The 13,045-nt window shown below is 39.6% G+C and overlaps 1 protein-coding gene across 1 annotated transcript in view; it reads left to right on the forward strand.

Moving 5' to 3' along the window:
* Positions 1-12,200, forward strand: part of fam189a1 (family with sequence similarity 189 member A1) — a 260,106-nt gene extending 247,906 nt beyond the window's left edge. Inside the window, exons 8-12 of the mRNA XM_036584533.1 lie at positions 1,660-1,738; positions 4,321-4,953; positions 8,426-8,497; positions 10,145-10,461; positions 11,886-12,200. Of these exons, the coding sequence (XP_036440426.1) occupies positions 1,660-1,738; positions 4,321-4,953; positions 8,426-8,497; positions 10,145-10,461; positions 11,886-12,104 (1,320 nt within the window). The 3' untranslated portion in view covers positions 12,105-12,200. The remainder of the gene's footprint in view (positions 1-1,659; positions 1,739-4,320; positions 4,954-8,425; positions 8,498-10,144; positions 10,462-11,885) is intronic.
* The last annotated feature ends 845 nt before the right edge of the window (positions 12,201-13,045 follow it).

The raw sequence follows: 13,045 nt of genomic DNA on the forward strand, positions 1-13,045 counted from the left end.
GGCTTTACTTATTTACATGTACCTGTGTTTACTCAGGTTTATTAGCTGAGGGTGCACACTCTTTTACAGTGACTGCCTGGCAGAAATGTAGCGCTAGGAAGAACTTCCAAAGCCAAGTTCACTTTTTCAAAATTTTACACACCCCCTCTTTGCAGAAACAAGCAACTCGGTACAACAGGTCATTTTATACCCTGAATACAGCTACAAAAGTGGAGCAGGGCGGAAGTTGGATTGAAGGTTTATTTTTGTTGAAATTTTAATTGGTGAAAGGCATAGATTTTGTGCATCTAAAACAAAATTGTGCTTTGTTTCATTGTACCTTTCACAGCTAATGGAAAAAAAACTCATTATTTCAGAAAAAGATTACAAAACAGAAAGATATTTTTTCAAAGAGAGCAGATTCTACCATGCCGAAATACTTGAGGGCTTTAAGTTTTAATATTAAGTTTTCAGAATATCAGCATATAGAATCAGAGCTTTCTGTGTGCTACTGTGTTTCCTATCGCAGTGTAAAAGATGCATGAGACTTCTTCTGCTGTTGAATTGCTCATTCAGAGCAAGTTGGATCAGTAAGCACTTACAGCAGATTATTAAATTGCATAAGAATAACAATGAAATATGACTAATTTATTAACTATATTATTGTTCAAGTGTTTACATATCAAATAAAAGCAGAAACAGCATTCAGAGTCACTTTGTTAAACGAGAAGAGCAGATTAAACAGCATAAATAGCCACATTCTTGTAAGATCCTTAAATATTAAGTGTTAAATATTAGCTGAACTACTGAATTTCCTTTGATAAGAAGATTGCAGTTGCTTTAGTTTCTCTACCCTCCCCTGAATATTTACTGTAATGTGCTTTGATTCATGTTTATTGATATAGATTCATTTCAGTCATTTGACATATGAACGAAATTCAATATGACGGTTATCAGCGTGTGAAATACCCCGCAGTAATTGAGAGGGCCCGTTAGTACTCAAATGTTGGCTGGCTGCCATCTCACTCAGCTGATGCTTTAACAACAATAAAATGTTTGGTTGAATTTTTTTCACTATTCTTAAATGGAAATCCAAAACATTCTAAGAAACTGTTTTTTTTCTTTTTCATTTAAGAGCTGCTTGAAACACATGAAGTAAAAAAAAAAACACAGTCCCGCCCTTGGTTACTGTTGCTATGTCTGACAAGCTTTCGGGCTAGACATGTCAACTGTGGAGTAGTCTGTGGCGGTGTAGACAGTTTAAATGGTAAAATTCACAGATTCTGGGCTTTCAGGAGGTCTGAAAGGTTAAGTGGCAGTCTTTGACCCTTTAAGATTGTAGTATTTTACACCTTGGCTATTACTCCTGTTTTAGCTATGTGCCTGTCCATGTTTAAAGATTACAGTTAGCTGAGGATTTAGGCATGTAGTTTTCATAATGGTAGGACACAAGTTTCCATTACTTGTTAGCAACATTTGCTTTGTAGCAAAACTAAACAGGCAACATATCTTGGATGATGGATTACACTTGCGTTAAGGGGAACAATGTGTAGATTTGAGTTCTCACTGAACTGTTCCTTTAAGACATTACATTAAACACATATGAGCTGCTGAAGTTGTTGAAAACGTATGATGCTCACAGTGTTCGAGTGAAGATCATGCATTGTTTTCTTGCTGCAGGTCACCACCAGTTTGGAGCAGCAGGCCACAGAGTCCAGCATATGTGAGAGGAACACTACAGCAGGCCTCAGCACTCAGGGTGAGTTGTCAGGAAGCAAAGCTAGTGCCGCTTGAAGAGAAGAGAGGGTTCAGAGAGGGTAATAGATTTCAATCCCAGTTAGAGGAAGATGACTGTATAGTATCACTGTCATACAGTCAAAACCTCATAACTCCAGAGGTGCACCGATCATGATTTTTTATGGCTGGTGGCCAGGTTTTTTGACCGTTTTTATTTTTGTTTGCCCTGTTTTTTTTTAAACCTGAAGCTCACACTATGTGGGCTAAATGAATACATGAACACACTAGCACATTTCCAGTACTTTCTACTAGTCAAAGTCCCAATCTAAATAACACTACTTACTCTTTAATGAACAAAACTGGCATTTTAAATTGAAAAATCAGTTGCCTATTTAAATAACATGAATCAAATTACATGCTGCATCGAAGGTATGAGGCAGCTGAATATATAGCAGAATGAGTCATGACAATAATTATGCTATGACATTTTGGTATACAGTAGGCGTAGCAGCAGCGTTTAAATACAGTGCGAGTGCACATACCTGGCTCACGTTAATTAACGTTATAAAATTGCAATACAGATCAGCCAAATCAGATCGGTCAGAATAATAAACTGTCTGATTGCGGATCGCCTGTTTAGAGCAAAAATCTATTAATTCTTGGTCAGTTCTGATCATGCATCCCTACACACCATTTGAAAATGGCAGTGGCCTTTTACATTGTAAATATTTAATGAGGACCGATAGAAATGGGCCAAAATGACTTTGAATAAAAAATAACATAATGTGCTTTAAAATTAACAATAAAGTTGCCAGATTTTTGTTCATTGGTCATTTTGGACCGTTTCTGGTGCATCAACCATGAAATATTCACTGAATATAAAGGGTGGTGGGCTTTTCTAATGATGAGATTGTGATCTGATTATGATGTTATATTGGCTCATTGATGTGGTTCATAATACACTGAATCAGCATTTAAAGAAACAGTGCTATCGACTCACATATTTATCTTTGAAATGAAAGTTTGACCACAGCCTTTTATGAGTCATTATAAAAGCTATGATATCTGCTGTGTGTGATTTTAATTTGTATACCAGAGTGCTGGCCTTCTGTGAAATTATATATTCCACTGTAATCAGAGCTAAAGAGATGTTTTACGTTTGCTTTAAACTACCAGTACTGTGATTAGACCTAAGTGTGGCTTAAGAGCTCAGTTTTGCTTGAAAAATAACTCAAGCAATTATGTATAATGGGGATGATACTGTATATTCATATTCTGTGAACAGGACAGAAAAGAACTTTAGGCTTCTGTAAGCTGTAGTCTTTTGCTGTCTTGATGCTCTGCCTTATCTATAAACCACATTTATCTTCTTGTCTAAAGGTACAGTAAATATTATTCCAAGTACTCCACGTTTTATTGTATACACAGTATGTAATTTTATCTTATGTGTTCACTTCCATTCACAAGTTTAATAAATTAGATAAATAGAATTATGAGCTGTAGATGATCCTAAATTAACTCAGGAAGCTGTTCAGTATTAAGAATGTAGTTAGGCGAGTATTGTAGATCATCACAGCCGGGATGTTTGTGATAAGACACAACCTCAGGTGTTCTATTCCCTTTAAACAGCGGGTCTGCAAAATAAATAAAGAAGAAAAGCAAAGAAGCTTTAAGAACAGCAGTTCCTCCCGCCAAGATAGTAGTGCTCTTATGCGCTACAGCTGGAGCCATGAAACTGTTGCAATATCAGGTTCTGTTCAGCTTCATACTTGGCAGATTAACCTGAATGTCGTTTTTGTTTTTGTTCCAAACAGTCTGTAAAGCATTTCACAGCCCATCTCATTTGCTGAATTGTGTTCTGCTTCTGGTTATTTCCAGTTTGTTTAGTTGTTCCGTCACAGCTGCCAAATTAAAAGCTTGCTTACAAGGTATGACAGGTTCGGATTGTGATGCAGTCCTGCTGTCACGCTCTTGTATCAGAATCTGCCCAAATGGGCTGCAGGTGAAATATGATCTTATAATTGTTATGTGTCCATTTTCTGTGTTTATATGTGCTAAAAACAAGCAGAAATGTAGTAAATGTTAGCTGCAGCATAAAGCCAGCAAACAGTTACTTAGCAAGCAGTGCTTGGCAGAATGATAAAGTTATTGTGAAACAAATGTGCTGTTTTTTGTGACAGGACAATCCTCAACCAATAAGAATATGTTGTCAGAATTAAATTAATATACAAAATGAATATCCAGAATGACTCTTATTTCAAAAGTTGGTGATCAGCTTGAGGCAGAAAATTTGTTATGAAAATCAAGTCTAGCCTGTTTAGGTGAGGTTGGCTAGTTTCATAATTGCAGGATTCAGTGCTTTGACAGATTGCTCAGAGAGTTTAATGGGACTTTCCGCATTCACGCAGCACTGGTCTTACTCATAATCTATGATCTATATATAGGACGTTTCTGATTTAAATGCATTCTCTTTAAGACATGTAAGTAACTCGAGTAACAAAATTCTTCCCAAGTCAGTACCTGTTATGTGATAACAAGAATTTAAGAACTGTAATTTCACTTCTGTCACTTAACATTCCTTTATTTTTTCTCTAATTCTCACAGCATCAGTGGACAGTGCTTCTCTAATGGTGTCCGAGCTGGCAGATATTCCTGACCGCAGCTGTTCCTCAGAGGACCTGTGTTCTCTGGAGGTGCAGGGCTCGGACTCCTCTCCATATGGGACACTCCATACGGCTCCCACTGACGGCAGCTGCACCAGCCTGGAGCACAGTGTGCGCTCTTCCATGCGCCGGGAGGCCCGCTCTCCTGCCTGCCTCGACCGCAGCGAGTCCTCCATCGTCCAGGACTCTGCCGCTCGATCACGAGAAACCATGAATGCCCTGGAGAGAGACGATACTCCAACCTCCAGAGATCGGGCGAGTACCAAGTTAACTCTTCCTGTTCCCCCAGCCTCTGAACCCCAGCCATGTGCCTCCAGCTCTGGAGCTGTAGCATCTGCAGCTGCAGCATCTGCCCCGAGCCCCCTTGCCTGCCCCTCTCCATCCCCCTCCGGCCGGCCGAAAGGCGCTCGGCTTTGCTTCAGTGTCTGGACCCCTCAGCCCTCCTCTACCTCAGCTCACGGCAGCTCCACAGCCTCTGAGCGTCCTCGCACGCTCCGAGCAAGACGATACCGCAAGCTGGCAAGGATCGTGCGCTCCACCAGTGATCCCGTCTCCTGTAACTCCATAACTAGAAGTACGTGAACCATGCATTACATATAGAGATGTATATATTGCTTCTAATTGAATGATTTTAAGTCAATTCAGCTACTTCAAGATGCACCCAGTTGCTAACTGAGGCATTCAGCTGCACATATAATTTACAAATAAAAGCATTTCCAATAAAATCGGATAGACTGGAGCAGCTGCACATGAGTCTAGGGTCACCATGCGCAGTGCCAAGCGTCAGCAAGAGGGGCATAAAGCCCCTCAGCATGAGGCTAAGAACAAATGGAACTGATGGAGCACCATGCAATACCTTTGGGACGAGTTGGAGTGGTGGTTGTGATCCAAAACTACTCACCCAACATCAGTAGTTGACCTCACAAATGCTATTGTGCCAGAGTGTCAATGTTCCACCATTTAGTTTAAAGCCACTTTTACAAGAGTAGAGGCTGTTGGTGTAGCAAAGAGGGACAAACTCCTCTTAAATACCCTTGATTTTGAAACAATTATTGAATGAGCAGGTGTCTACAAACCATATGCAGAAGCTTGGGTGCCCCAGTCAAATGGCAAATGAATAAATAAAACATAAAATGTGGCCTGTGCAAAAGTTATGCTACATTTTATATTGTATATTTTATGTTTTTTCTAATGTGTTAAACCCTGCAAATAAATAGAAATTGTGCACTAAAATTTACAGAATTTTGGGTAGCGCTGTCACCTCACAGTAAGAAGGGCCTGGGTTCGATTCCCCAGCCGGGCGACCAGGGTCCTTTCTGTGTGGAGTTTGCATGTCCTCCCGTGTCTGTGTGGGTTTCTTCCGGGTGCTCTGGTTTCCTCCCACAGCCCGAAGACATGCAATCAGGCAAAAGGGATGCTGAATTGCCGAGGTGGCCTTGTGACACATTTAAATCTTACTTCTAAAAGCACTACATTTAAATTTACATTTCATCACAGCACCTCACCACTCACAGTTGTTTGTCATTTTTCTAATGGTTTTGCACTACACTTGAGGGATTGTGGATGATTGAAGGACTGGAAGGATACACCAGCTGCGTCCTTTGAATTCTCAGAAGTGAAGGCTGCATTTCTCAGCTGCATTGAAAGGATCCCTCAATGGGAAATACTTCAGTGATGTAATGGCCAAGAAATGCAGCCTTTTACTGGCACATCCTAAGCTTTGAGACATGTTTGTAGTTTATGATACACTACCAGAGTTTCTGCTAGGACATTTTGGTGCCAGTCAAGGTGGCTGTTTGCTAGACAGCTTGGCGAAATTTAGGGGTGTACCTACAAATTTAGGTTTGTACTGATGTCCACATTCAGTATTTTTCTTGCACATATGTGCTAAGGCCAATACTAATGCCAGTATATGAGCATGTATACAGAATGATCAAGATAAAAAATTTAAAATATATGAAAAACACCCATTCATAATTTCTGTGATGGGATATACCTTAAAAACTAAAATGGGACGGCCACACATTGAATATCAAAAGCAGAAAAGATGCAAATTATATGTAAAATAGCCAATCTGCATATACACTTGCTATTTCATCATTACACATCAAAACTATTATAATGCAGACTTGTACAGGTTCAGAAACAAAACTGAACAGTGTAATTGGCTGTGTCTAAAACTGAAGGCAGCTGAATCGATCCTTGCTACCTGTACTGTCTCATAAGTGTGTTTGAGACGTGTCCCAAAGGCAGCGATACATCACGTCGTTGTCAAGACATGACTGTTCACTGCTAGCTGTTAGCATTGGACTTTAGCATCTTTTACCCAGAAAAAAAGTCTTTTAAGAAGTCTATCATAATGAACTTATTATAACCAAGTATTGCGTTTGTACACAAACCAACATCTCTCTTATCCACAGTGCCAGTGCTGATGTTTTCTGACACAATGGATTATGGGATATGTAAGGCAGTGAAGGATACACCTGCGCTGCCTTCAAAAAACAGCCAAACAGAGTAACCTCAGCAGGCAGCATTTTATACAGGCATTCAATTTGGACGTGATTTGGTGCCTTCCGGCCTCAGAATACTGTCTGAGTACACACTTAAAAAAGATGGTTCTAAAGTAAAGAAAATGGTTCTATATAGAACCATGAACACTCAAAGAACCCTATGCATGACTGAAGGATACTTTGCATGATGAAAGTGTTCTTCAGATTGATGGAGAGTGTTTTAAATGATTCTATATATAACCTTTTTTGTTCTATATACCACCAAAAAGGTTCTTCTATCATTACAAGCTTGACAGTGAAACTATAGAAGAACCATTTTTGGTGCTATATAGAACCCTATTCAAAAAGGTTCTATAAAGAACTTTATATATACAGCACATTCTCCATCAATCTGAAGAACCCTTTCACGATGCAAAGAACCCTTTAATCATTAATGCACGAGTGTTCATGGTTCTACATAGAACCATTTTCTTTACTAAAGGACCCTGGAAGAGCCATCTTTTAAGAGTGCATGCAGTGCTGATTATGTTTCAGACACAGCCAAAGCGTCCCTTGTGTGCATCCTAATGACGTCAGCAAGAGTCGCTCTTAGTCAGGCCCAAGGCCTTGACGGTTCCCAATGGCCACCTTTCACCCAGTTTACGGTGATGGAAAAACCCAGTTCTAACTCCTGTACCAGAGGCCGTTGCCATGTCTGGTGGGATAGATTGGAGACGAGCATAAACAAGTCCTTATCTCATGTCACAGCGTCCTTCTCAAGGAACATGTCACAAGCCTCACAGAGACACAAAAGCCCAAGAACTGTTATTCCAAGGTGTAAGAAAGATATTCTGAAGCGAAATATTCTATATTAAAAAGATTCAATGTTGATTGCAGGAGATAATCTATATCCCTTCAGTACATTTATATTTGGGACTAGGTCCACCTGGGTTAGCATTAAAAAGTGATACAAATCCAGTAGAATGCAGTAAAATGAATAAAATGCAACATTTTTGCACAGTAGCCCAGCATCACCTAACGATACTGCTCTTCTGGAGGACAGTAAATACATCACCAAATATCAGTTTGAACTGTCAGTCAAATCTTAACTTGACAGATATGAATATGATTCCAATATCATGGTGCATCCTTGGTAGAAGTCTGTAGGCAGTTGGTGTTAATGTTGACTATTATTCATAGGCTTATCTCTCAAAACAAGAACCTTTGGGAAGGAGACCAACACTATAACCTTACACCATTTTGATTCAATTTCATGCTATGTAGAAGTGCTAGTATTCTGTACATGACACATATACTTCTTACATAACACAAATACGAGTTATATCACTTACTTAGGGCAGTAACAATTTATGTTACTGTTTTACCTGTACAACTCATTTTCCATTTAATTCACCTTACGGTATCATTAAAACTTCCACAATCTATAATAAGCACAGTTGTGTATTAAGGAACATCATGGATTAATTCAGTACTGAAGCTAAAATTCTTGTTTCCATCAATGTTTTTTTTACAAAAGCATGGTTTCTGTGTGTGCAGGTGAGAGCTGTGGCTGTACATCTGTGGGCAACCAACCACAGCAGGAGTCCCCACAGACCCCTTCAGATCAAGGTAGTGTCTTTGCTCTTTGTACTCTCATAGCATGGGTGTAGGTGTGCAGAATTTAGTACATACCAAGGAAAGATCATATTCCTAATACATGTCATGGATGTGACGTTGTACGTCCCATATATTGCATCATTTTTCATTTTATGTCAGCTCGTGGTGACTTTTTTTGATGGGGCTGGGATGGGGGCCTTATTCTAGAACAGTGTTTCTCAATCTACAAGTGTTTTCACTATTGCAACCAATTTAAATGGCTGAAAAGCTTGTTATATGAATGATGAATCAGGGGTTTTAGTGAAAAACACTACAATTGTAGTGCAGGGCTACTCCAGGTACAGGATTAGGAAATACTGTTCAAGAACATTCATGGAATAGTTCAGCAAATAATCTTAGGGTTTACTCCATGTAGCCTATACAGATCAGATTAGTTTGTCAGGGGGCCATCTGCAGTACATTTTTCTTCTTAGAGACAAAACTCTCACAACAGGATGGTAAAATTATCGCAGGACAAGTGAGTTTCAAGTGTTATATATTCTGTGGATACACATTATGACAGTGGTTCTCAATCAGTTCTCAGGGATCCCCAGACGGTCCATATTTTATTCTATCCCTATGTGTTGTGAATTGGGTTCAGGCAAAAATTTGGACCATCTGAGGGCCAGTTTGAGAACATCTGAACTAGGAGACTAAATACAACAGTAGACAACATCTGCCTGGAAAATCATAAAGATGTGTATCTGGACGGGACAAATATTATCAGCCCACCACTAAGTTCAGTAAAAATCAGCAGGCAATTCGTCTTGAAGTTTTCTCAGGGAAGAGAGAGTGAAAACACAGACATGGCCATTTCGGACAAACAAAATATGGATTTTCACCTGTTAAAAGAGGAAATTATCCCAGGACCTCATGTAAATTTAATCCCATCCCAGTCAGCCTTATGACATGCTGTTATCTATAAAAATGGGTGAAGATTTGTAGTATAATTTAAAAAAAAAAAAAGCAATCCATCCTGAAGCCTGACCTGTCCATACTTTTCATACAAAGACACTTTTAATACAAATAAATGTAGGATGATGACCTGGTTAACATTATTCAGCTACAACCTTAACATGCACACTTTTTTTAGCCCCCAAGTTTTTTTGTCGCATTTCTTAGATTATTTCTTTTTACAGTTTTAGGTCACCTAGTCATCTAATGATATTGCATGACAACATCCAATCACAGTAATTCTTTGGCGTGTAGGCAATTCTAAACCAGCTATGCCATATTCAATGTCGTTATATGTGAACATTACACTTTTGTCCATTTTTGTCATACTTTGTCAAAAACCATATAAGCAGGTCTATATGAGTTTACAGTTAGTTTGTATTTTGAAAATGCTTTTTGAGGGGATATAAGCTTGCCTTACCTGTTAGCTACATTGGCCTTTGAGCTCCACTATGAAACTAAAGATGCAAACTTCGAACACAAAGCACTGAATACGCTTGGGGTAAATGGAAAATTGTGTACATTTTTTTTTTTTTGCCAGACTATTCCTTCGATAAAAGATAATATGGGTACAGTAGTAGTGTAGTAGCATCATAGGTCAGTTATATCTTCTAAGTTATATCTTCATGATTTTATTTATGTATTGTCTTTTTTATCATCTTGCAGCCTGCATGGAGCTTTCAGGCGGCACAGTGTCCCAGTGTGCCAAACCCAGCGGCCGCGGGGCTAAGAAGCAGAAGGATGGTGGGAAGGTGGACCTGCGTCTCAAAGCATTGCACCCGACCTCCACAGAGCGGCCTCACTCGCTAGCAGACCTCAAGACCTACAAAGACACCAAGATACTAGTGGCCAGATTTCTGGAGCACTCCAGCTGCAGCCTCCCCCCAGAGGTACAGCAAGTGGTCAACAGCATCAAATATGTCATCAAATCGGACGAGAAGCACATGGAGGAGGCCATATTTAGTGCCAGCATACTAGATCAGGTGAGAGAGGGGCACAGGGAAGTGAATGGTTAGTGAATGTTAAAGCAGGTTATAACATACAGTTCCTTCTAAAAAGTATTGACGCTGTGAGGTTTTATTTTTGCTATGTAACCTCACCCAGTATAATCTTTAATTTCTAATGATGAAAGAAAAATGTATTTTTCTACAAGTTCCTGATTTTAAGCGACTTTAAGCTTCAGCCATAATTAAGTTTAAGAGTGCAGAGCCGGAGAGCCAGCTCTAGACCTGCAGGCATGACGTGGCTCTAGACTTGCGGCCATGGATATCTTGTGTAATATGTCAACATTGTGGCGTGCAATATGTTGACTTGATAACAATCTTGTCACTTGTAGGGAAACAATGATGAAATAAATGATGACAGTGAATAAAAGCTTATACTCATTTAGGATTTTCTAAATAATCATAGTTTGATTTTGTAGTGAAGAAAACAAAACATGAAATAAATTGTGAGTAATAGATTTGCATTAGATAAGTGGCTAGCTACCAGGATCCTTTTCATATTAAGTATTTTGACAAAGTCTGACAAAATTTGCTTAGATGGCTAGTTAGCTAGCGTAATGATGCATTCAACTTAACTCGGAAGCGGAAAGTCGGAGCTTGGAATTACGTGATTTTTGATCTTTGCGTGTTTAACCTACAAAATGGGAAAAAAACATAAAAAATATTTTTATGAAGGAGAATTGCTAACTGTTGATTACTGTTGAAAGTGTGAGCAGCCATGTTGATATGATCTGATGCTGAACACCTACTTTCCAAGCAGGAATTTCCAGTTATGGGAATGTTTTACTTTTGGTTTTTCCTAGTCTGAGGTTTGGAATTCTAAGGTATGAGCTTTAGGTGAATGCAGCATAATGACACTGTGTAAAATAAACCATATTTAGGGTACTGGCAGCTAGCTAGCATATCACCAAGCTAGTTAGTGCAACCTTTAGCTGTCTAGTTAACGTCCACTGCAGATAGTTTGAAATATCTGAGTCATTCTAACTTATGAGTCTGTTCCTTTTTATTTAAAAGTAGTATTGTTCATCTTGATTCACAAGCTGTTAGTAATTAGCACATTAGCCCAAGTATCCTGAAACATAGCTGCTAAAGTTAGCACCCTGCTAAAAAAGACCATTTAGAACCAGTAAAACCAGATAATCGGAATTGGCTTAATAGTAACCATTACAGACAACTAGTTTCCTGTAGGACACCTTTAGATCCCTTTAAATCCTTTTTTTCCAACAGAACAAACCTTAAACCATGGCATGTCCTAACACTGCAGGTCTAGAAGTGCTGCTAGCCCTCTGGGCCTGCAGATGAGTGTTGCTGGGTGATCAGATTAAGAGCTAGAACAGAATGTACTGGCTAGCAAACCACAAGAGCTGGTTTGTCTCATGAGTGATTTTTTAATCTTCATACAGGTGATGTCACAGTCACGACGAATCTTGAGTAGCCCCAGAAAGCACGCTCACGAAGACCTGCACCTGCAGAGCTGTGGGGCGTTAAGCTCCCCGTCCCCATCCCTGCGCCGTCCGCAGCATCGAGTAACCGGCCAGTCAGCTCCAGCCGCGAGCCCGGGTCACCAGGCCCCTTACCGGCCCCAAAGCCTCGTCAGTGTGTGCAGAGAAACGATCCTCTGACCCCAGTCTTGCTCCATCGACCCAGACCCCTCATGCCCCTGTACTTCTCGTGCCAATCTCGTGCCAAGGCCAAGTCCTAGTTTTCATCAGCAGAAACAGTAGCACTCAGAACACACAGCAAGTCATCTCGGGAGTGCCTCTTGGGGCATGTAACAAACATAAAGGAATGTCCACCTTCAGGGGTGTATTTTTTTATTGTCTTGACAGAGAGCTGAAATATTTGTGTGAGTTTAGATTTTGGATCTGTGCAAAAGAAGACAAATGAATGAAAAAAATCAAGAAAAAAAGACAAAATAAGCTCTGGAAGGAGGAGATATGGACTTGACTCTTTGTGAAACTGTGACACTGATGAGACTTTAGTTTGGACTCGCTTCTCCTGCAGACATTGTGTGACGTTTAGGACATGATTTTGTCATTGTGTGCCACTGCAGGACAAAGAACCTCACAACGCTGGATTATTTAACTTACCTCAGTGTGATATGATTCTTTTCAGTGTTACAAATAAAAAATATCAGTTTGTAATTCTGTGTGTGGCCAGTTACTGCTGTTCAGAAATCAAGGCTATATTTAGTTTAGGCATTCTGGTCTAAACTAGCATTTAATATGTCATTTGTTATGTAATATTGCATCCCTCAGCCTCATCGGTTTAATAGAATTCACTTTTTATTGTGCTCTTTGACTACAGTATCCAGCATGCATTGCCCAAATACATCACACACTACATCACATCTCAGCAAATCCTGACTGCTACCCTGTGATCAATAGGCAAACAAATACATCTGTGGTAGCTACCATCAGTGCTATAGCACGAATCTCAGCTGGTCAATAAACGCTTTTCTGTGTTAAAGGGGAATTCCATCAATTTTTCAAACTTTCCAAAAAATTTGACAGGAAATAGTTCATTGTAGAGAAACATACAGACTCTGATTTCTTTGGTGTTA

This window comes from Colossoma macropomum, unplaced genomic scaffold, assembly GCF_904425465.1.
Source record: "Colossoma macropomum unplaced genomic scaffold, Colossoma_macropomum, whole genome shotgun sequence".
In the NCBI taxonomy this organism is placed as follows: domain Eukaryota; kingdom Metazoa; phylum Chordata; class Actinopteri; order Characiformes; family Serrasalmidae; genus Colossoma; species Colossoma macropomum.